Raw genomic sequence first — 25670 nt, 5'->3', positions numbered from 1 at the left:
TAGATCAATATTTTTATGGACTATGGACACATTTTTTACTTTAAGACATTTAAAAGCACATAATTCGATTGAATACATATTCCATGATCCTACAGACCAACACGTTTGTTTTTTACCTTGAAGATGTGTGGTAGGGCGTTGTTGAAATGTTTCCACTGCTCCGCGTTGAAGTTCTGTAGCTGGGCGGCGTACTCGTTCTTACTCTCGTCGGCCATGTGGGTCCGCAGGTAGAACTGGGCTTTGGCCTTTAAACAATAAGAGGCAACAATTAATAAATTCCATTAGTACCAACATTAGATTCACATTATGAAAAAACACCACAGCAACTACAAGTCTGTAAAAGAACACACACACACACACACACACACACACACACACACACACACACACACACACACACACACACACACACACACACACACACACACACACACACACACACACACACACACACACACACACACACACACACACACACACACAGAGGGATTCCGTTGCCCAGCTATTAGTTATTCTGTATAAGAACTCTGTTCTCCTAAATGGACGGTAGCTCATCTGACAAGCAACGAGTCTCACTAGGCTGGAGTTTGTGACTTCACCTCAATTCCAAACTGTTTATTTTCCCTCGACCTTTGGGTCTAATTATACGGAGCTGATGTGGGGGGAAAGAACAGCGACGGTATAATTTCAGAGGCATCAATTACACACTGCTAACTCTGAGTAAAACCAAAATACTGGGTATGAGCAAGAGGGAGATGATGTAACTGTAGTCATTTTTGTTACTGATCAAAATGAGGAACAAAATACCCATACTTGAATTTTTTCAACTCTCATCCACCCACTGTGTGAGTCGACACTCTTGTGTATATATATTTTTTAACGGACAACAGAAGGTGAGGACAGATTTATAACCGCGCCGTAGTGATGGAGCAGCTGCGCTCGCGGGCGGGAGCTTCCTACCTTCTCCACTTCGGATTTGGTGGCGTTGATGTCGTTGTCCAACCGATCGTAGGTCAACTGGGATTTCTCCGCTTCTTTACACTCTCTCTCAAACTTCTTTTTACTCTACGAAAAAAACACACAGAACGGCAAAGTGTTAAATGCATCAAGAAACACAGATTATATATCCTCTTTAAAATAAAATAAAAACATGGGAATGGGAGCTAAGAGAGAGCCAATAAGGGAGATGAATCACAGAGAGAGAGATAGTTCCCTTCCTGCCAACCCATCTGGGTCACATTAGTAGCGAAGGAAACACAGTGCATAGCAGAGACATTACAGTCTAGTCACTAGGTAGTAGTCACCGTTACAAGTCATGCGGACCACACACTGAAACGCTCGCAATCAGATGTTCGGCAGGCAACGCAAAAATCAACTTAATGGGCAGAAAATGTGACTGGGCGTGTGTATCATGTTTACATTTTAACAAGCAGCAATTAGCAAATCTCCCCTTATGTAAAGATGGTGGTTGATTCTTAAGTCTTGAAGTGAGCAGACCGTATTGAATGACCTCAGAAGTGAACAAATGGAATCTCACTCTGGAGCCTTTTAGTAGCCAAAAAAAAAAGAAGGTTGTCATGGGCCAACTGTGGCACATGGTCCTCGCTTTGATTTTGGAGGAGGTGTGTGTGTGTGTGTGTGTGTGTGTGTGTGTGTGTGTGTGTGTGTGTGTGTGTGTGTGTGTGTTGTTTTTTTTCCTGGTCCTGGCCCCTGTCATTGGTTCCCTGTAGACCAGGGACTTTTGCCAAGAACAGGGAAAGGACAGTGCTGTCTTTTTCACAGGCAGAAACAAAGGTTTACAATCTTTACATTTAATTGGACACAAGAGTAAAATAGGTGCAGTACAAGTACAAGAAATTTACCCGTTTGTGTATTCGCTGAATAATTGTATGTCTTGGAATTGGGGCCGAAATGTGCATCCCGCGTTTCTCCTGCAGTTACCTTTGTTTGCATTTCTCGCATTCCTCGTGCAGACGAGTATGAAATGAGTGCAGCTGCGTGTGCCCGACAGAATATTTACAGTAAACACTTTTCACTTTCCCCCTCCGCCCCTCATCACTTACGTTGTCCATCTGCTTCCAGCAATGATCCAAGTACTGCTGGGCCTTCCTGCCCTCCTGTAGATGCTGTGAGGTGACACACACGGACAACAATGGCAACATGTTGAAGCACATATAAGAGCTATTATTATAGGACTGGAACATTTTGTGTCACACGCAGATTTAAAGATCCTCTGGAAGGATAAAGAGCTGAGGCTGCAGCAACAGATTTACAAGAGTCCCGTGAACTAAAGCAGTAAAATAACAAACGGAGGTTGAATCACACTGTTAATGAGTGTGTTAAACTACAGTCGCCAAAGTAAAACATTCGCTTTTAGAAAGTAGTTAATGACACATTTAAAAATATCTCAATCCTTTTATTTTTTTTAGTTTACGACCTTTCGCACAACCGTAAATCAGCAGATGGCGTCTGCTCGGTTGTCACGGAGATGCATCTGTCATGTGACGCGGTTACAAGTCCAAATTCTATGATTTCAGTTTCTTAAATATGAATATTTTCTGGATCCTTTGCTCCTCTATGACAGTTAACTGAATATCTTTGGTTTATGGACAAGACAAAACATCATCTTGAACACAACATTTTTCACTATTTTATGACATTTTATGGATTCATCGATAATGAAAATAATCGTTTTTCTTGTAGCCCTAATCTAAACAAAGCAAAAATATTAGCCATTATAATTAAACTGGGAAGAGCAATGTGTTCATTGTGCCATACACCGATCAGCCACATCATTTAAACGTTTTTTTAATGCTGAGACTGATCTGTGTTCATTCTGTCACTGAGTAAATATTTAATGGGATATTTAATATTTAACAGCACAGAACAAGACGGTGCTGCTGCTGCTGCTTGCAAAGCATGTGGAACTCATATTTTCAGTTTATAGCAGGAACAGATGGTTGGGCGAAGAGAAAAGACAGATGGTTAACATTACATCTGACATATTCATCCTCTCTTGACTGAAGCCAAACGGAAAACAAATGGATATGCAGAGGATACGGAGGGAGGACAGCTACATCCATCTTGTGACAGGAAGCAACAAGTTTTTCTGGGAACCGCGGTCGCAAATTCACTTTAAAAACCGCAGAAAGCATAAAAAAAACCTTGTGTGACTTTTTATTCAGCGAACTCGAGCGCGGTTAAACTCACGTGCTTCCTCTCGGCTTTGAGGTCTTGGCTGTACCTCATCAGCTCGCCGTACACCTTGTGGGCCATCTCCTCCGCCACCACCTCCCTCTGACCGGCATAGTCGTTGAGCTCGTTTAGTACGGAGTAGAACGACAGACACGATGTGAACCTGCACAACACACACACACACACACACACACACACACACACACACACACACACACACACACACACACACACACACACACACACACACACACACACACACACACACACACACACACACACACACACACACACACACAGAGCAGCACTCGTGTTAAAACATAAATGTGATTTTTATATATATATATATATATATATATATATATATATATACACAGTGCATCATATCAGCCCTGCTAGCTGCATTACAGGGGCAGTAAGCGATCTTAATTCCAATTTTCGGCACAACCCTGGCTCTGTTAATTTAAAAAAAATGAATGGTGCGGACCGCACCACACAACACTGAGTGTGCAGTCTGTAAACGTTAAGAGACGTGCTACCGACAGATGCTACGACTCGGGTGTTTGGCCTCGTAGGTTAGCGCGTCCGCCTCCCGTACCCGAGCGGTGGCGGGTTCGAGCCCCGAGCAGTGCAGTCAAAAAAAACAAAAAAACAATCTTTCTCCAAAATCGCTTACTGCCCCTTTAAGTACAACTATTCTATAGTATGTTTAACCACAAAGGTTTGTCACTTTGTTTACAAATTCTAGCGCTGAAATTTTGAACGCAGTGCAAAATGTTTCTTTAGTCGTAAGTTTGGGGATGGGAAATAAATCGTACAGAAAATATATATTTTCTATGATACTGAAATAATTCACAAAATCAAATAATATATCTTTATTGCTGTAATGACAAAACGAAACATGATAACCTGTACTAAATGCGGACTTCTTTCTAGAAACACATAAATAATCACTTTTTTAATTTCAACATTTTTGGAAATTTGGTCAGTTGTGTCAGTATTGTGTGAACATTGTTAAAAAAAAAGTATTTGATCTCAAGTATTTTTGCGCACGCTGCATATTAGGAGAAAGTAAAGTCAATATTCCCATGGCACATTTATTTCTATGGGGACAATGAAGGGAGCCGCATTGAGCTTCTATATTTATTTTCATCTTCCCCTTCTTTTGTAAATTATACGAGCTAGATCAGAGGACGCTGAGGTATTGCGGTGTGTGAAAGTGTGCTATTAAAACAAATGTTTTCCCGACAACTCTCTCTTTCCGCACTCATGTCCCGAGACCAATTAAACTCCTAAATTGGGTAGCTTTACAGAATTTGCGAAACCACATCAAAAAACCCAGCGTCAAACATCATTTCCAGCACTAGAGGAAGAAAAAAAAGGACGTTAACCCTAGAAGTTAAAAAAAACGAAGTAAAGACTCAAACAAATCCACTGGCTCGACTCACCTCGGCTCCTCATCCTTCGGGCGTTTTGGACAGTATTTCTTTACCAGGTTCCTGACAGACGGGAGAGGGAAGCAGACCCAGAGGTTTAAATACTGTGAGAGATTCTAAGCATGGTAGAGAAACAGGTACACAAACAGAACAGGAAGTCAGACAGAGAGATAGAGAGGATCTCAGTATATTATTAAAGTGGAATCAAAGAGTCCTGCCTGTCCACATTCCCTCGGGCTCTGACAACACCAAATGCAGTAAAGCAGCGAGTTAATGATTTAACTAGAGAGCAGGAGTGTGTGCGTGTGTGTGTGTGTGTGTGCGCGCGCGTGCGTGTATTCTGAAGGGATTTCCTCTCTTTGAATTCACACACCCTGCAACCACTGGGATTCGACTGATTTAATGATGCTGGATTTGTGCTTGTTACCCTGCGCAATGGGCATAGCCGGGAGCAGTGTATTGTTTTCAGTGTGTGTGTGTGTGTGTGTGTGTGTGTGTGTGTGTGTGTGTGTGTGTGTGTGTGTGTGTGTGTGTGTGTGTGTGTGTGTGTGTGTGTGTGTGTGTCATTTTCTGTATCACTTTCATCATTGAAGGCTACAATGGCCACAGCAACAATATTCTATTCTATTCTTTTATAGACTTGTAGTTGTTGTATGTACAAAATAACCCCAAAAAACGCAGGGATGGATTTATACCAAACTTGGAGAGTTCTCCCGTCGACCAGGGAAGGTAAAAAACGTTTCTTTCTGTTTCTATTTAAAAGGAAACACCGACACGGGTGGGACTTCTCTAGGTGCTGCCGATGGTCAGTCTGACTGTGACGGCAGTCAATGTGTTTGTGAGGGGGAGAGAGCGAAAGCGAGAGAAAAAGAGAGCGCTGCACACAGCTCTACAATGCAAAACACTAAGTTAGAGATCCTTTTTGTTGTGGTAAAAAAAAATTGTATCATTATGACACTGTGGCGGAACAAATATAGCATAAACATTTATATAACACACGCGCCCGATCCTTTCATTGCGTTGATGTTTCAACAAGCACTGCAACACTGGATTAACATAAAATATTTAACATATATCACCAGACATTGCTTTTGTTCAGACATTTTCAATCATAAAGATATCCAAGAAAATCTTTAAAATGTGTGTGTGAGCTGTGTGTGCGTGTGTGTGTGTGTGTGTGTGTGTGTGTGTGTGTGTGTGTGTGTGCGTGCGTGTACCGTAGCTGCTTGGCATAGTTCTGCTCGATGTCCAGCCTCTCCTTGACAAACTTTGCATAGCGCTCCACAAAATCGATCCCCCACTGTGTGTGTTTGTCCACATTATCAAACTGGTCCTAAAGGAAACGGGAGAGAATAAGTTACTGTGAGTATTCTTTTTAAAATTCATACTATATCAGACGTATAACCTTTGAATTGACGGAACAACAAGACGCCATGTTTTTCCGATTCAAATCAACATTTTAGAAAAAGTCTTGGCACAAAGGAATAAAAGGTGAAACTGAACTGACGTCACGGTTGCATGACTCAGCAATCTCAATTCTTTTTCACACAAAGAAACCACACGTTTCCTGCCTCACACACACACATATGCCGCAACGTGACAACAGATTTAAACACACACACACACACACACACATGTATATATCAAACTGCCGCACCACATTCACCTCATGCATCACTAAAGCGGTGTTCAGACATGAACTGAAAGCACCGTAGCATTAAAAGCGGTCAAAATCACAGCTGAGATAAATATGATAAAACTGAAAATGAGCTTCCCCCATACACAATCTTTACATCTCTACGAATTACGGGTGATACAGAGAAGAGCCAGGGGACAACAGAAAATTCAAATGTGGCTTTTCTCTCCAGCTTTCCTCTCCTCCCCCCTCTCTCATTCCTTTGACAGACTTCCTGGCATTTTGATAAGGAGTTCAAAGCTCGACACACTGGGCAGATGTTTTTTTTTTACGAGCCCAGACTAAAGGCCTGGATTATATTAGTGTATATTAGTATATTAGTGTATATATATAGTGTTCAGAGGATGTATTCATGACATGGATCATTTTTCAATCCCACCCCAGAAATAATTACATCAGCAAATACCTACAGTTTTTTTCTTGTTCTGTGAACTTGCTGATCTTCCTGTAATTTGAACATAATCCTGAGAGAAATCCTTGTTTCATAAAGTGGATTTATTAGAGTGTCATTTTACTTCATAGAGCTGCTGTCCTTCCAATTTCTTTTTTTTGTTTGTTTCGCTAATCTGACAGATGGAAACATGCTTACACTGACATGAATGTACTGGTATTCTCATTTCAGCCCTTTGTTTCTTAAGCCTATATTTGTATTGGCAACAACTGGCACGGTTAAAGGTATGCCTATCTTTCTCAAGCAAGTTCTGAAACATCTTCTTTTTTATATATATGATTTCTAAGCAGATTTATTGTGAGGACGTTTATTCACAATGGACATGTGACATACTGACATCCACTGTAACTTGAAGTCATGATATAAATATGTAATACATGTTTGTGTGATGAGATTTGACTGAGTTATGACTCAAATGACTCCCCGTCAACTGTCAGGGGACACTTTGTCTTTCTCCTTGTCTTTGTCCTGATGAATGTACACGTCCATTACTGACCATATTCTAAAATGTTGTCTGGAAGTATGATTTAAATTACAGAGGAGCACAGGGAACATTTTTAATTCCCCACCTCCCTGTGTAATGTTATTCTACTGGAGGCTTAAATGATGTGGTGGCTTAGTTTCTAAAATGTTTCCATCATCAACATCATTCATTCTGATCTGGATTGAACAGTGTGACATTATATCAACAGCATCTCTGCCCTGTCAGTGTCAGATTGTTTGTGTCTTCAGGACAGAAAGACTGGCAACAATGGCTCCGCTCGATCGGAAAAACACAATCATTTATAGCTCCCTGAACACAACACAACGCGCGCGCACACACACACACACACACACACACACACACACACACACACACACACACACACACACACACACACACACACACACACACACACACACACACACACACACACACACACACACACACACACACACACACACACACACACACACACACACACACACACGGGGTGATAGTGTGTGATTAGTTGTCAGATGTCTATTTGTACTGACAACAAACATCTCCACCCGCTTCCCACTGTGTGTGTGTGTGTGTGTGTGTGTGTGTGTGTGTGTGTGTGTGTGTGTGTGTTGTCTGGGCACAATGTGCTGTGGTTGAGGGGTAGGAAGGAATTATGGATTCAGAAACTTCATCTTCACTTATTGCGTTATATGCAAATTTTATATAAAAATACCAGATAACTGTATGAAATGAAAAGACTTTGCCCCATATATATTTAAGTTATGTTATTATTGTGTGGTCATGCATTTGCCAGCGAGGTTTTTTTGTTGGTTTTAAACTCCAATTGGCAGCAAATCTCCAAAGCAAAAAAATTCCAATTTCACAATGTTTCTGTGTCAAAGTTTCCTGCAGCATTTATTAGCAGACTACACAATAATAATAATAATAATATCATAATAGAAAATCTTTCTAGTGTCATCTGTCATCCACTGCAGCAGCTGCTGGTCATTCCAGTGCTTTAATGACACCACAGTGATGGTATTGTGGTTGAGGCAGGTGCTACTTATTTCTTCTTCTTAGCCCTGAATTGTGCAGCCAGACCGGAGATTCAATTTGCACATGTCCAGTTGGAAAGCCCACATGCTGATCTCCAGGCCACTGCTGCCCGAGAGACACAAAGCATTCCTAAATCATCAGGAAAGTTTCACAAAAAACCCAAGATTATCCATGGAGTTTTCCAACTTTTATATATATATGAGAAAACACAGAGCTAAGAGCTAAATCGGCACTGTGATACACATATAGTACTCCAGAAAGTTCTCAGTTACCACAGGACAATCTAAAAGTTGGAAATTAACCACTATCCTCTTCTTTTATTTTTTCCAACCCTGGACACCGAAACCATGATATCCATCAACTGTGCTGCCCTGGCTTCTCTCTGCCTTTTCTATGTGTGTGTGTGTGTGTGTCAACACAAACCCAAGGGCCTGGGCTGGAGCAAATAAGGGCGGGCCATGGGAAACACGAGACGGCGCTCGACGGCCGACCTCCCCGTTTGTCCCATTAGCATTTTCTTCAAACACAAAAGAATGCAGACTGGTGCTTTTAAACTCACAATACTTATCGTGTATAAGGAGGGTCAGTACTTGATGGTGGGGGTGAGCAGATAAGAAATTTGGCATTTTTAGCAACGCAGTCAATCCTCGATCATTAACCTGGGGACTAGGATTTGATATTTTTCCTACTGAAGCGCCCTCGAGGAAGATGTTCAACAACTACTGGCAAGAGCAGCATGTATAGAAAGAGATTTCTACACTTATACTGTTGAATATTTCATTGTGTTCCAGGAGCGGTTCCGTGCACAACACAAAAATATATGTGAAACTAAACATGAGATGGGAAAATGTCCCTGAAAATGAGCAACAACTCTGTTTACGTTCACTCATTAATTTGTTTGTTTTTTTGTCAAATTAATTTAGGCCCACAAAATTTCCGCAGACCAGAAAAACCCCCAAACTGAAGATACATGCTGACTAAACACGGAGACAAACAAAAGGAGCCCAGCAGCATGTTAGAACTAAACTGAAGACCGGGTGAAAAAATAAAGAGAACTTCCACTGGTCTCTTCACGACCTGACGCCAGCAGTGAGAATGACATTAGAATAAAAAGATCTCAGTGGTGCAGACATTTTAACAAGTGGCGAGCTTATTTTCCAGTTCAAACACAAAGATTTAGCGGCAAGAAGTTGCAGCCAACACGTGCAGCAGAGATAAGCAGCTGCTCTGCACAGAAACACATTTTCTTTATCTGCATCCTGCCGCACTGGTCGCCTCTGCCTGCCTGCCTGCCTGGCCTGTCCACCTCCTTACAGTCTGTCTGCGGTTGCGTCAGCCCGTGTGTGTCAGTGTCCATGAATAAGTAAATGGAATATGAGCTCATCCTGTAGTTTGTGGCGAGCCGAGTATAGACTGGCCCGCTGGGGAAATGAAAGCATCGCGGGGAGGGAGGAACGGCATCGCCGAATCTGGGAGCTGCAATCTGGCCTGCGCTCGCTAACAGATGCTGCTGCTGCTGCTGCAGCACCTGCAACTGTTGTGACACTTTCATTTCAGAGAATCCAGTATCTTATTATTCTGGCATTTAGTTCTCCCACTCCTCTATCAAATGGAACAGCGGTTACTGCTGCAGCGTTTCCTCTATATGCAGCCTGACGCTGCTAAATCGCGATATAACAATTTCACAAAGATTCTATCAAATACTGTATGTAAATTCCCAAGTTCATTGGTCACTCAAAATAAGTTCATGAAAATGGGTGCTGCAACCTTGACCGTTGACCCTTAAAGGACCAAATGTGATATATGAGCTCCGAATTGGCTCAAGTTTTTATATGTATGGTAGTCAAGTGATTGATAGGTCGTCTGTAAATGCATCTTTGATAAAAAAAAAAGTCAAATTTCATTAAAATTGGTGAACTTTGACCTCATGTTTCGGCATGAAAATTACGTCATGGATGTGATGCAACCAAAAGGGCCTTTCCATAATCTTTCCAGTTCCGACGCCCCCATCTCTATACGACCATTGGTTCATGAGATATACAAGATCATATATTTTGGGGTTATTTGGTCTGATGACCTTGACATTTGACCTTGGTGACCTTAAGTCCCGTCTCCCAACATGTTTCCCAATTATTAGAAAGGAAAAAGACCTGATTAGCAGCAATAAGCCACGTTGTTATCAGTTGCATTAACACGACATCCTGTCACATAACCATCACAATCACAGGAAGCAATGCTTTTCACAAACACAACAATAACACAGTGCAGTGGCGTCGCTGTACAATGAGAAATGTACATGTTGAAACGACTACACTGGGTAATATCATGTAATTGCTGATATACTGGTATAATGTATATTTTGGCCAATGAAAGCAAGAAACTGAAGTAGAGCTACATTAAAGGTATATATGAGGTCATATAGGGACAATATCAAATACTTCCATTCAGCATTGGTAATTTTTCAGCTGTAAGGCCAACTCAGTGGATATCTTGGACATAATCCTTCAAAAAAATATATACATGAATTTACTGGATCTATCAAGGTCTCTTAAATATCAATATCATCCTTGAACATCCAGTTTCAATTGGACTCCACCCTAATTTTTGGCCATTATAAAAACGTACAATTTATTTGTTAGCACGTCACTGTGACCAGTGGACAAAAAAAAAAAGAAAACTTTCCTACCCAGATTTAAAAACAAAAAAATGGGTCACAGGTCTGATTCTACTAGGTTTCCCACTGACAAAGCCACGGCTCTGCTTTAATGAGCTTTCACCATGGGGATGAGAATTTATGAGAATAAATTAGTCATATAACTCCCAAATGATGAGAGCTGAAGATTCCACTGTGGAAACACCCTGAAAACCAATCAGACGGCTAGACGGTCCCGCCCCGGCCAATCGGAGCCAGACAGCCTGGGTGCATTCCACGAGACAAGGGAAGGTTAATTAGCGTAGAAAACGTTGCTAGGACAATAGACTAATTACACACTGTGGCATTCCAGAGCACACACACACACACACACACACACACACACACACACCCCCCGACACACACATGGCACAGACTGGGTGGGAAATGTCAACTTGTCTGAAACATTGGCATCAGTGTGAAGACCCCCAGGCACAGTCAGCACCATGTGTGTGTGTGTGTGTGTGTGTGTGTGTGTGTGTGTGTGTGTGTGTGTGTGTGCGTGCGTGTGTGTGCGTGTGTTCATCTTCCTCGAAAACAACAGAAGAGGAGGGTCTCTTCCAAGAATGTGATGATGGGGGAGAGGAGACAGGCTTTGTGAGTGCGCTGAGTGTGTGTGTGTGTGTGTGTGTGTGTGTGTGTGTGTGTGTGTGTGTGTGTGTGTGTGTGTGTGTGTGTGTGTGTGTGTGTGTGTGTGTGTGTGTGTGTGTGTGTGTGTGTGTGTGTGTGTGTGTGTGCGAGGGAGGAGAAGGTTGGCATTTGGAGAGAGATTTTGAGAGGGGAGGTAAGAAAAACAAGAGGGGGGAGTAGGAAGAATATTGGACCAGGAGAACAGACGGTTATGAACAAGCCTCAGATGTGATTTACTGTATTTCTCAAGGTGAGCTGGGGTTGATTTTAATATCACCTGCCCCCACCAGAGGAGCTGGATGTCACCTCCGCATTCTCCTGGTTTGATTTCAATCCAGAAAGTCCAGAATCTGTTCCTCTTGATGTTATCTGATTCTGACAACGCCTGATGTCTGCAGACGTCTGACAAAACAGTACCACCAGTGTTTCCCATTAATTAATAAACTGTGGCTGCCAAACATAGACTAGTTGCCCCCACCACATTTTCATACTAAACCATTATAAACCCCAAACAACGTATATATTGTCTCCAACTTTGTGTTGTTTGCCCTGGTCCCGCTGTATTGCTCGCGCCCTCTCTCCCCTTGGGTCCCTATAGCTGCTTTAAGACGCTCACTGAACATGTGAGAACGCCCCGGGTGTTATCAGAAGAACCTCCAGAGCAAGCGAGCGGGCGTGTTGATGACTATAAACAAAAGCCCCGCTTTCCGCAGCGACACCGGCGCCATGTCCCGCCTCCCGCACGCTCTACGCAGAGGCCAACACATTTTGATGACGTACAACATACACTCCGATAATCGTCACGTTTGAAACGTGCGAACGCTCCATCTTCGCCGGCAGCACCTGGATGAATCCCGCCACATCAAAACATCCATTAAGTTGTTACCGTCCTCGCAGGACGCCGCCACCGCCGCCGCCGTGTGCGTAATGCTGCGATCTCAGCGGGCCGGGAGACGCGGGTCTGCACTCATTACCTGTCCTGAGCGGGTGAGAGTCGAGGCCAAAGTGCCGGGAGGTAGATACACAGAGTTTATACGCGTGTGGATTACAGACACACGTACACGCGCGTCTTGTTTTTTTTGTTGCTGAGAGCATCTGGATTTCGGACGGACTTTGGATTTGATGCTAAAAAGGTTGTTGTGTGTTGAAGGGTCTCAAATTGCCATCTATGGGCAAAAGAGACAGGAGACCTGGCACGCTGTCGACCTCTCTGCAGGCAGGAGGAGCCGCCTCTTCGGCTGGTTTACAAACCCTCTGTTGCGGGTTTTTGGTTTTTATATGACTGTGTTTTCATCGCTGGTTCCCTGGAGAGCTTTCATCTATTCCATTAACTAACTTCTATGTGTTAGAGGCTTTGATAAAAAAAAAAAAAACCCCGAACCACACAAAAGCCTGCAGCTCTTCATAATCCTTCTCTGGCACAGATTTCGAGGGTAAAAACTGGCAGAGCAGCAGAAACGTACTAATAATAATAATATAATAATAACATAACCAATCCTAATTTGTAGTAAACAGCTAAAGTGTTCTATTTGCTGGATGGTTTTTGCTGCAGAAAGTTAAGTTGTGTTTATTTGGCGTTTTCTGAAATTGTGATTTTTTTTTTCTCTCCATATGCCAAATGTTTGGTGTTGTCCCTTCAAAAAATGACTACACCTATTAATTATTTTACTTCTATTTTCTGATGTTGCACTTACAATCTAGACACAGATAATTCAATGTCTTAAAATGTTAAATGTCTCACGTAAGGGTTAGAAAGTCTCATAAATGCTGATTGGCCTTTTTTTACAGGCTGACCAATGATTGTAGCCGTATTGATAATTGAAGTACTTCAGTAGTTTCAATGAGATGTTTACCCAATTGAATCTACGCCCTGTTAACACACACGACCACACACACACGACCACACACACACGACCGCCCGCCCGCCCGCCCGCACGCACGCACGCACACGCACGCGCACACACACACACGCACACACACACGCACACAGAAACTACTGCAGCACTGTCGATCTGACACTCACCCGCCCCGCTCTCCACACAAACTGCTCACTGAGGAAATGTGTGATTCATGGCTGTTCGCACACGTTTCAGTGGATTCAAAATGAATCACAGAGTGAGCACATCATGGATCATAGTCCGTTCTGAGTCAGTGAGCAGCTGCACTTCTGCAGACAGTGACTCTGCGACAACTACACAACTGGTCAGTGCATTGAAACTCAAACGTTATCCTGCCTGTCTGCGTATCCCGACGTCCTGACTACACGGGGGAAGCCTAGTGACTTCCTGCGAGCCGTTCTTCAACTATTGTCATATTATATTTGAGTTTGTTTACGTCTGTTAAAAGGGTACAGTTGAGGTGAACTTATTGGGTGTTTCTGCCTGTTACGCAACAGCGAAAGATTTTGCTTCCCAGTCGAGTTGAATTATCTCAGGCTACATCCATTACTGCTGGGTTTTCATTTTGAAAACAAGCGTTTAAGAAAAGGGAAAAAGGAATCTGTCCGGACGGGCGTTTTAGCTCCGTATCAGTTGCGATCCCAGACCTATGATAACACACCTGAAATATGTGTTATCACATGACCATTCACGTACACTGGGCATTCGAGTCCCGGTGTAAACCGGAGGCAGAGTGACCACTGCGAACGAGAAACTACAATAATGAAAAGTGAGACGAGGTGGAACTTAAAGTGAGTGTTTACAACACTTTGCCTTCACGGCAGGTAGTCGAGTCGTGACTGATGAGAACCAATCAGGAAGCAGTTGCCATCAGAAGTCGTCTTCCTTCCGAGCGTCATCCCTTTTTGCCCGTCCATACTACGTTGTATCTCAAAAAGGAGTCAAAGCTATGACACTTATCACCCCTTGAAAATATTATCAGAATACAGTAATCTGTCTCGACAGACTCTTCAGTGGAATGTATGCTTTCATTTTGGGGTTTTTTTGTATTTTCAGATGGGTGGGCCAGTCAAACACTTTGTCCAGTCACTGGCCCACGAGGCCATTTATAACAGGAACGCAGTGCTCATTGTGTGCCAGCGAACACAGCTCAGGGGGAAAAACATCAAAACTTTTTCCTAAAACCTAAAAAGAATGCAGACGGGAAGAGAGAGAGCTGATAAATACCTCGAACACAGACCATTTCAACACTGATGTGATTGGCAGCTGGAAACTTGTAACAGATGTCGGCTGAAAATGTGAGCGAGGGTCGAATTGTTTTTTCCCCTTTTGTGACAAACATCGATGAGACACATGCTAACAACCCAAAACAGTCAAAGTTGTTGTCACTACAGAGCGGAAACAATTAGTCAATTCATTTATAGGTAACTAGTTAATTCATGAATCAATCATTTTAAAAGCTTAAGAAAGAAAACAATGACCAATCTATCTACTTTCAGCTTCTTAGATGTGAAGAATTCAAGTTTTTTTCTGACCTTATAACCACTGAAGAATCATATATTTGTGTTTTAGTCTATTGGTCGGACAAAACAAGCAACATGAACAATATGACTTCACCTTGAGCGTTACTAAAATGTGACAGATATTTGCCTTTTCTTAAAAACAATTACTAGATCAAATGATAAGTTGTGGATAAAGGAGTGTGTCACCAGGTGGAGATTAATGCATATTACCCTGATTATTGTGTATTTTTCTATTTTAAGAATTTATTTTAGGTAGGGGTCGACCGATTATCGGAGTCGATATTCAACGTTTTTAGTGTTATCGGTATCGGCCATTTTTTAAGCCAATTTGCCGATGACAAGTGCTAATTTGGCTCTAATGCAGTCACAGTCACTTCTCTCTGGACTTAAGCAATGTCCCGTCCGTGTTTGTTTGTTTGCATAACTTCATAATTATGCTGCTTACAGCTCCCTGAACTTTTCTGGGTGAAGGTCTTGTTGAAAGTGTCTGTGAATTCAACACATGCTTTAAGGATTTTCAATCACTTATTTTCATTTTATTTTAACTTTATAAAACCTCAGGGACCTATTTTATTTCTTTGTTTGTTCATTTGTTCAACTTCATAGTTATGCTGCTGATAGTTCATTGCAATTCTTTGGGTTAATGTCATGTTGAAAAGGTTCTGTGAATTAAACATGTGCTTAAAGGCATTTCAACAATGTTTTGTGTTAAGAGCTTTGTGTTATTCTAAATTTTGACGCATTTTGACACTTTTTTACTGCAGACATATGTCAGTTATCAATCCCTTAGATTAGTAATTATCAAAATCGGTATCAGCCCTGAAAAAGCCATATCTCTCAAGCCCTAGTTATAAGTTGAAGTGCAGTTTTCTTAAGCTAGTCCGCCATTTTTTTAATAACTACAGACAACACCCACTTGTGTCCGAGTGGTAGACGGCTCAGTCAAACATTAACCCGGCCACCGCAGGGCTCAGTGCCACTAAATAACCATCACAGTGGGACTATTATCTCCGCAAGAGTCGTCCAGCTACTGTTGCCTTGCAATAACCAGGAACTAAACTATATTTTAATCCATTTTTACGCACAACTTTATTGACAGATACGGACAAAAACAAGTGTGTAGGTTCGCGGTTCATTCAGGATTCGGGGGGAGCCGAGGTGAGGTGAGAGCCACGGCCAAAATGTTCACTTTGAAGAAACTGCACCCATTTCCATATCAACAAACCATAAATCAGGGACAGTCACACTTTAACCAGTCACACGCTCGTCAAGGCATAACAAGTTGTTGGTTTTTTCTGCTGACTGGAAAGAATGTGTCCCGGTTAGTGCGAGGAAGAGGGAGAGCAGTGAGGCACACATGAGGAGAGACAGAGTGCACGTGTGTGTGTGTGTGTGTGTGTGTGTGTGTGTGTGTGTGTGTGTGTGTGTGTGTGTGTGTGTGTGTGTGTGTGTGTGTGTGTGTCATGAGTTGATGATAAACAACATGGATGCCTCCGACTCCCATCATCTGACCTCCTTCACCACAATGAGCGCTCTTGTTTCTGCAGACGCACTCCCTCCGGGTCTCTTTTCATACAAACGGAACAATAAATAATTCTATAAATTTAAATATATATTAAACCAAAAATACATCGACTTCGGCCTGAGGGAACCAGCAGGCAGCAGCATTAAAATGCAAACTTACGTCCGGGTTTTAAGACTCGTTCATGCCGCAGCTCTATTCCCACTACATTTAATACCCGTTTGTGGAAAACACACACACACACACACACACACACACACACACACACACACACACACACACACACACACACACACACACACACACACACACACACACACACACACACACACACACACACACACACACACACACACACACACACACACACACACACACACACACACACACACAGCTGGACACCTAGTCAGGTTTCATAGCAACCTGATCTCGTCGACTTGCTTCCGTGTTGCTTCGCATGCACACACACACACCCTGGCCGACTGGTTAGACCAGAGAGAGACCAGACAGGCAGACAGAGATATGATTGAACGTTTTGAGAGATATTAATCTAACCCAGATAATTCACATGTCCCAGCAGGCGAAGGATACACACAACCCATTTTTCAACACTTAATCGTGTTACCAGCACTGCGCTCCGTGACCGCTTTGACACGGCACCTATTTCTATGTCAGCTGGAATCCAAGATGACAGGATGATGTTAGGCAGAAAATGTTGCCACTATATGCATCATGTAAAAAGTAAAGTTGCTGATCTTTCTTGCAAGAAATACATATTCTCTCTAGCAGTCTCGGCCAAGCCGACAAATCCAGCGACTCAAACGCAAATCTGTCTCGGCCTGTCAAGGTCAAAAAGCGAGCCAACACTGTCCCGCATCTTTGAATTACAACTCGCTGAAATCGGAGACATCTCAAGTTTAACCATGATTTTTAAATTGGTTCTTTATTTTTGAATTATATTTTTTAAAAAGTGGAAGCAATCAGTTTTGTGCAGCAGCTTCAGTTTCAACAAAATGAAGGTCTTCTTCTTTCTATGACAGAATGTTACCCATTGTTTTAGGGAAGAATTATTTACATAATTATTAAAAAAGTAATGTGTTTTCCCAAGTAGCTGGATTAGCTGAATGCTCCCACACACTCTCTCTCAGCTTTTATTCGTAAATGTCAGGCTGACCCCTCCTCGTCTTTCAAACCCCCCGATCTTGACCGGGGGTCGATTTGTGGGTCCGACCCGCTGACACTGAAGGTCGTCCGGCCGATTTCCTGGATCACTATCTGATCCTGGAAGGGTTCCACAGAGGAAACCTTGTTCATAAAGCTAAAGAACTACAAGAGCTTGTTTCATCAAACAGTCCTCGTTCAGGGTCTCGGAGGGGCCGCGTGCGTCTCAGGACGACGTCAGGTCAGAAAAATAATCAGTTTACAATATAAATGTAAATATGTAGCGACAACTTAGTGCTGCAACTGACAATTGAGGTGAATTGATTAGTTGTACAAAAAGTTAGTCAAATCACAGTTTCCCAGACCACAAGGTCAAAACCAAAACAGTCAAAAATCTAAAAATATTTGCAATTATATAAAACAGAGAGGAACTAAAAAATCATTACAGGACATTGGAGGGGCTGGAACAGTGATTCTTTAGCCTTTTAACTAATAATGTAAGAAATATTACTATTTATATCAGCTAACATTATAAAGTTTATGGTTTAACAATAAAACATAAAAGCCTTAATCACATTTCTTTGTCATAAGGAGTTTGATGTTTTTGTTCTTATATAAATCGACCAATATATTTTGGTATCGGAAATCCTTTACCCTCTAATATCGGTATCGGCCTCCAAAAACCCTCATCCGTCAGGCTCTGCTAAAAACATTAGTAAATTCTTATCCTGCTCCAATTTATTATTTCACACAGTATTGATAAGAATATTAATATTGATAAAACTTCCTCCATAGTAGAGAGGGCTGCATGTAGGGTTTACTGATAAGCTTATTATTATAAGATCTGTTTCCTTTAAAATCCCTTCTAGAATCTGATTAGGCTCAACTAACAGACAACAAAAAGTTTTCAACAGAGTTGTTTGCTAATACAAAAAAGATTAATTAGCATTTGAGCTAAGCAGATCTGTGTGTTTTGCAACTTGGAATTAGATTGAATTGATCCCACACACAGTTGCAATGTATCGCTGATGGGGATGGAGCAATGACTGAAGTGGGGCTACAGAAACAGAAACAGAAACACACACACACACACACACACACACACACACACACACACACACACACACACACACACACACACACACACACACACACACACACACACACACACACACACACACACACACACACACACACACACACACACACACACACACACACACACACACACAAACTATTATTAACCAAAGCGTTTCCTGTGTGTGTCCAATATGAAAGAACAGGATGTGTTGATGATTACTGTATCTGTTCAACGATCCATTGAGCTGTGTCATCAGACCATATGTGCATGGCCCGCGTACATATACACACACACACACACACACACACACACACACACAAAAAAAACACAAACAGCTCATTCATGTCAGAAAAGAAAGCCACAGGATCCCTGATTTATCCAACCGCTGACTCAAGTCCCATAATCCGTGTCCCATAATCAGGGTTTGGCATGAGCCCTGGCTCTGTGTGTGTGTGTGTGTGTGTGTGTGTGTGTGTGTGTGTGTGTGTGTGTGTGTGTGTGTGTGTGTGTGTGTGTGTGTGTGTGTGTGTGTGTGTGTGTGTGTGTGTGTGTGTGTGTGTGTGTGAGAGAGAGTCAGTGTTGTTGACCATGACACCTTCTGCTCGCAGTTTTCACACTGGTTAGTGTGGCCGACTTGGGGCTACGACACGTTTGCTTTTTGTGCCGACAGCTGCCAATATTTTAAGACGACAAATGCATCACGTGTTTTTAGTCCATTTTCACACCAAACCGACTGAAAATCTATCATTTGCGGGAGAATAAATTATCTTAGTTGCCTCCGCTCTGACAGTATAACTGGTGACTAAGCAAAGCCACGGCAGGTGTTTGGTAAAACCCACACGTTTCCAAATGCGTATGCATAACAATAAGCAAATTTTCATTCAAATTAATTGCGTCCGGTTCAAGTACAAACAGGGAGATTAAATATCTTATTGCCTCATTGCACAAGGTCCTAGTCAAAGGAACAGTTCGGATTAGAAGAGAAGACCTATACCACTCATATGTGTGTCCATTTAATAAGTAGCAGATGGTTAGCTTGGATTAAAAAAAACTAGAGCTGCAACAGTTCAAGTATATTAATCGCCAACTATTTTGATAATGGATTAATGGGTTCAAGTAGTTTTTTTGGGGGAATATCTTTGGTCTGAGGACAAAACAAAACGATCAACATTTTTCACCATTTTATGGACCAAACAACTAATCCAGAAAATAATAAAATAATGATAATAATCCGTAGTTGCAGCCCTAAAACATGTTAATTTGTGATCTTTAGACAAGCCGACAGAGTTCATTATGTTTGAACTAGGCATGCAAACGACAATTATTATCTTTGTCAATTAATCTGCCAATTATTATCTCAACTACTCGTCTTCGTTTCATCTATAAACCCGCAAAAACAGTGATATACATATCAGATTCCTGGAGACCACGGCTAGGTCATTAAAAGCTTTCCTTTGTCTTATGCACAGCTCCAAACCATTTAGTTTACTTTCCTATAAAGACACATGGAGCAACATTACTGAGAATCAAAAATAACAATAATTAATGACTGGTATGAATAATAGTTTACCAAACTAGTTGCCTTTTCTTTTCTGGTCATAAATGATTAATCAAATAATTGTTACAGCTAGCCCTTCAAAAGGTGCGACTGCTATCTATCTTTTCATCTGACTCATGTGGCCCGATACATCTGGTTTTAAATCTTTGTGATTCACTCTATCAGAGAGTTCAATTATCCTCCAGTGCCTCGGTGTTGTCGATGGACTGTTCCCCTCACATTCAGCGGATGTCCCCTTTAAACAGCTGAGATCAACTCTCAATGTGTAGATTGAGAGAAAGGACCTTATACTTCCTGCAGGACACGACATTATCATGTGACGTGTTAACAGAGATTCTCCGCATCCCTGTCCTCCGTCTTCATGCACGTTTTCTACCAATTAAAAAATACTGACCGGATGATGGCAAAGAAAGAGATGCAAAGTCAGTGGGATCGTCAACGTTACAACGATTCGTCCTCTGGGCACAGGGGACGTTTGTGTCAAATTTCACATCAACCAGTTTTGATATATGTTGACTCTTCTCGCTTTAAAATCCAAGGGCCTTGACTCACTACACGGTGATGGTGTGTGAAGACCCATGAAGTGTCTTGCAGCAGTTGCATTCTCGTGAGTAATAATTTCGTGGGGGTTTAAATCCACAGCGGCGAGTCCAGACTTGATCAACACAGAGTGGTGTTTGTCAAAGAGACAATAGTCGGTCACGCGGTGGGTTTTTACATTGGTTTCACAAATGACTGTAGAAATCACAATCGAGTGTCAGACTACTGTCGTCGTCTCATTGTGCAAGAGGTTCCTATATCTTTATAATTTATACTCGGGTGATTCACCATGGGAGACTAAAACAATTCGCATGTTGTCAGGAGGGGAAAAACGCTCCTAGAAAATTTGTGTCCCAGTTTCCAAAGAACACGGCAACAAATTTCTCAATCCTTTCATTTCTTTTCTTTCTTTTTCTTTCCGATAAAGCACTGACGACAACAGGCGAGCTCACAGTCGGCCTGCTGCTCGCTGCGTTAACACCCTTTCTCCTTCAGTGTGACTACCTGACATATTATGGTGCAGGGGTACCCGCGGTAACCGAGGGGTGGGGGGGGGGGGGGCAGGTTACCTAGGTTACCAGCAGCCATCCATGCTTAGCAGCTCGTGAGCGTGTGTGTGTGCAAATGAGCAGCAGAGAACAGGTTTATTGGGCTCTGAAACTTCCATCGGCCAAATAAACACCCTGGGAAAACTCTCCTGTTGCAAGAATTAACATTGTCTCCCCTGTACGTCGGAAAGGGAGGGAGACCGAGGGAGGAAAGACGGGAGACGCGTGAGAGGACAGGAGAGGGGGGTGGGGCTGCCCTAGTTACACTTGTCCCATGTATATACACACTTTCTACACGTGATGTCTGTATTTGTTGTGCATTGTCGTTGTGCACGCCCGTCCAGCGACCGCAGCAGCAGAAAAAAAACACAATTAGAACTCCCCTGACTGATAAGGCAGGCAGCATCATAAATTTGCTTCTGTATACCGCTTGTGCACAAAATGCCAACTACACTCCATCAGCACAAGGGGGGGGCGGGGACCTTCAGAAACCTCTGACGTGGTTCCAGTAAATTCACAGTCGAAAAACCCCCATAAAAGGTTGGTTTTTTTTAACCTTGAGGTCACGATCCCATGTGGGGTTAGTCGACATGCAGCTGGAGTCACGGGAGCCTTGTCGTTTTTTCTTTGAGTAGACCTTGAGATCTTGTCCAAACTATCATTTCCTCTGTCAAGAATTAGCTTCAGGGCCTCGACGGAATAAAGGGGGTTTGAAATGTATCACTTCTACACGACAAGTAAGACAGAAAACATATGCCTAACACAAAATGTTGAGATGGTTTGTTTTTGGGTCACATTCTAGACACTCAGGCAAGAAAATCGAGGTCTAATTTCATCAGTTTCCCAAAGTAGCTAACTACAAAATATTTCAAATTAAAGACTGGATGCAAAGTTTTCGCTCTAACCACCATTAAATCCAGTTTAACTCAGAAAAACAAATCTTCCCATATGTGGCCCCTGGGAGAAAAACACTCTTAAAAGGCAAAGCTCCACATCACTAAAGTCTATTTGGGGCTGGGTGACATTAAACCATTTTTAAAACTCTTCCCCATTTTATCTTGGCCTGTGGGAAACCCGTCTATAAATGTGCTGATGAATTCTTCCCGATCCGGCGGGGAGGAACTGGATGGTTGGTGGAGGGGATGGAAGAGGGAGGAGGGGGAGAGTGGGGGCAAATATCAACTCTACAATGGGTTAAGAATAGGCTACTGGTTTATCTTCGCTTGGCAAACACACAGACCCACTGCTCTTTTTCTCACATGAACAGACACACACTCACAAACAGGGAACAAGGGGGGGGGGGGGGGGGGGGGGGGGGGGGGGGGGGGGGGGGGGGGGGGGGGGGGGGAGCTGCTTGATTCATTCCCCGTGTTCCAACACTGGTAGCTAAGGGAAGTAATTGTCCCGTAGAGGCAAGAGAACCAGATCTCTTAATGCAGAACTTCACAATCACGGGTCCGCAGCAAATGCCTTTATGTCGTCCCCGTGTCCATGTGCAAGTCAGCTCGTGTGTTTGAGCCTCAAGTCACTGAAGGCCTAAAGTACCAGGAAGCTTTAGTCCGAGGAACCTTTTCCACAAGGAGCTAAGAGGTTCCTGCAGACCGTTGTTCGTCCGCGGTTCCACCATAGTCTAGACAAGGGGAGATTAAAAAAAACCGACAGCTACAACAAGCAGTTCATCAGGCGGTGGAAATGCAGAAGACTATACAACAACGATGACGCTACAACACTACAACAATAGAGAACATGGAGGAGATCCAAATCATGTTGCTGAACATCTACATTAAGGAAACCTTTAACGAGCCATTGCAGAGATGGACCGGCTGAAATAAAACTCTGGACAATCGGAGTGAATGATTTCCCTCAAACTTAAAGGAGACATATCATGCTCATATTCAGGTTCATACTTTTAATTTGGGTGAGGTTTACATGCTCTAACGTTGAGAAAAGGCATCAGTACTCTCACACTGCCCATTCCTGCAGCTCCTCTTTTCACCCTCTGTCTGAAATGCCTCGATTTATTGTAGCTCCTCCCTCCCCATAAACCCCAGTCTGCTCTGATTGGCCAGCTGGCACAGTCTGTTGTGATTGGTCAACCACTTTCAAAATGTGTAAGACATGTAAATCCACAGATACAGTCGTGTATGTGCACAAACACTGAAAGGGGGATTTTTGCATTATGTGTCACCTTTAATTTAGACCCTGGTTCCTGTGGTAGAAACACGTGGGAGTTCCAGCAACGGTTCCTAGAGAAAGTTCCTGCGGCGGAAACGCAGCTCTAGTGATTTTGGTGTTGTGTCGGTGGCGCATATCGAGCCGATAGCATCGATGCAGCAGAGGTGAGCAGGTTTAGCAGCTGATGTGTTTAGTACACAAACGCAACCAAAAGACATCAGCTGGAGGACGTCTCGCTTCTACGTCACCAACTCTACAGCCGTTAAAAATACAAAAATACAACTGTGCAAAGTAAAAGGTTCCCTCCACCAATGCAGAGACCCAGGATTTCATCGACACATAAAAAAATGTTCTAACTTATCTCAAAATGTGGATACTTCCGTAGAAATTTGATTTGAACTGAATATACTTAAAAAGAACAATAAGCTGCAGGAAGTTATGCTCGCTCTCTTGCATTGGTGTCCACAAAGGCCTTACAAACACAATTGACAGTTGTCGTATACAGTGACCACGTATCCCATTCCCATGTACACTATCACAAGAATCTTTCCCAACTGCTGGGTGTCAAAGTTTTTCGACACTGTTTAGAAAAGTTGATGTCATCGGTATAAAGAGCTATTCTGCTTTGTGTGTGTAACACGAGCAGCAGCCATCCATCCATCCAGCAGAGGTTTAGCGTAATGACCGGGTTCTGGAGGTCTGAGGGAAAAAGCTTCACCAGAAAAAATTCCCGACATCTTCCAATTTTCCACGTGTCCTGAAAGCCCTGCATATTTTTTTTTATTTTTTGTTATCCGCTGGCTAATAAAGTAACTGACTAATAAACAGTTGACAGACTCGACGCCGCAACACTTGAGCGCAGCTGCAGCGCCGAACCAGCATCTAGACCCGTCGTGACTCTGAGAGGTCTGGAGCCGTCTCCGTCTCTGGTGATTCAGTTTTGGTTCTTTTTTTACTTCCTGGAAAGAATTTGAATGCACACGGATGTTGCAACAATAGATAAACTAATAACAATATATCTTTATGACTCTTTCAATTCTATCTGTCAAAGTATAGGCCAGACTCACTCTGGTTTTTCAAAATGGAACAAGCACATCCACCAAAGGAAACCCTCAGATGACTGTACACGTCGTACACGGTTTCATACCAAAGAAAAAGCAGCATCATCACACCAGCAATAAGTCACGTTTGGGAGGAGGGTGATAAAGCCGGGTCAGATTTAAAAAATGCATGTGGGTATGTTCAGGGTCGTGCAGGTGTGATGGCGTCTGAATCAAATAGAGGTGGGGGTTGACTGCCAAACAGCTGGCTGGGTGGATACCGCTGCGATCGCATCCAGAGGGAGGCGATGGGAGGACGAGAGGAAGGAAGAGACGGAGGGAGGGAGGGAGAGGAGCAGTGGGGACAGATTCTGAAAAGAAAAACGGCAACAACACTGTTTGTGTGTTTGTGTGATTGTGTGTTAGTTCAAGTACAAGAGAGACGTACACGAAGAAAGAGAGTGAAGAGACGGAAAAAAACATCAGATCTGTGTGGGATAAAGATTGTTCAAATCAAAGCATGAAATAAACAGACCCCTGTCCCGTGCATTGGTTTGTGCTGGTTTGGCACTGGTGAGAAACCAGTTGAGTATCTCAGTCAACTACTAATATTTGCTTTAACAGAAGCAATGCAAAACCCACACACGTTTTCTATTCACAATTTTTCTGGGAATGTGGTTGAAATTTGCAGAAAAATGTGGCTCCTTTGAAAAGGGTCAAAGGAGACTCTCTAATAAATAATTTTTTAAAAAGTGCTGCCTTTTTGTTTCCAGGAAGTGATTCTGCGGGAGTGTCGGGCTTTAAATTTAGCCATTTGGCACCGTGAGGTGCGGTAAGCAGGTGCAGTAGCTTCTGCTGCCATTTTGCACTTATGGTTGCGTAATGTTTGGATCTGTTTATATCAACTAGTTTATCTCTTCATTCTTCGTACTGATGCAGCAGCAGCAGCCAATGTGCCCAGTGGGATCACTGAAGTATTCAGCTACTCCATTATGTCTGTAA

The 25670-nt window shown here is 42.7% G+C and overlaps 1 protein-coding gene across 2 annotated transcripts in view; it reads right to left on the bottom strand.

Moving 5' to 3' along the window:
- The window catches only part of fnbp1l (formin binding protein 1-like), a 40966-nt gene that overhangs the window by 11043 nt on the left and 4253 nt on the right, over window positions 1–25670 (bottom strand). For both annotated transcript variants that reach the window (XM_035646605.2, XM_035646604.2), the window contains exons 2-7: window positions 5849–5964; window positions 4644–4694; window positions 3211–3358; window positions 2064–2126; window positions 961–1065; window positions 117–245 (exon numbers count right to left, since the gene is read on the bottom strand). In XM_035646605.2, the coding sequence (XP_035502498.1) occupies window positions 117–245; window positions 961–1065; window positions 2064–2126; window positions 3211–3358; window positions 4644–4694; window positions 5849–5964 (612 nt within the window). The remainder of the gene's footprint in view (window positions 1–116; window positions 246–960; window positions 1066–2063; window positions 2127–3210; window positions 3359–4643; window positions 4695–5848; window positions 5965–25670) is intronic.

Source organism: Scophthalmus maximus, chromosome 13 (genome assembly GCF_022379125.1).
Source record: "Scophthalmus maximus strain ysfricsl-2021 chromosome 13, ASM2237912v1, whole genome shotgun sequence".
NCBI classification, from domain to species: domain Eukaryota; kingdom Metazoa; phylum Chordata; class Actinopteri; order Pleuronectiformes; family Scophthalmidae; genus Scophthalmus; species Scophthalmus maximus.
Note: the sequence above shows the minus strand (reverse complement) of the source record. Positions and strands in the feature narration are given on the sequence as shown.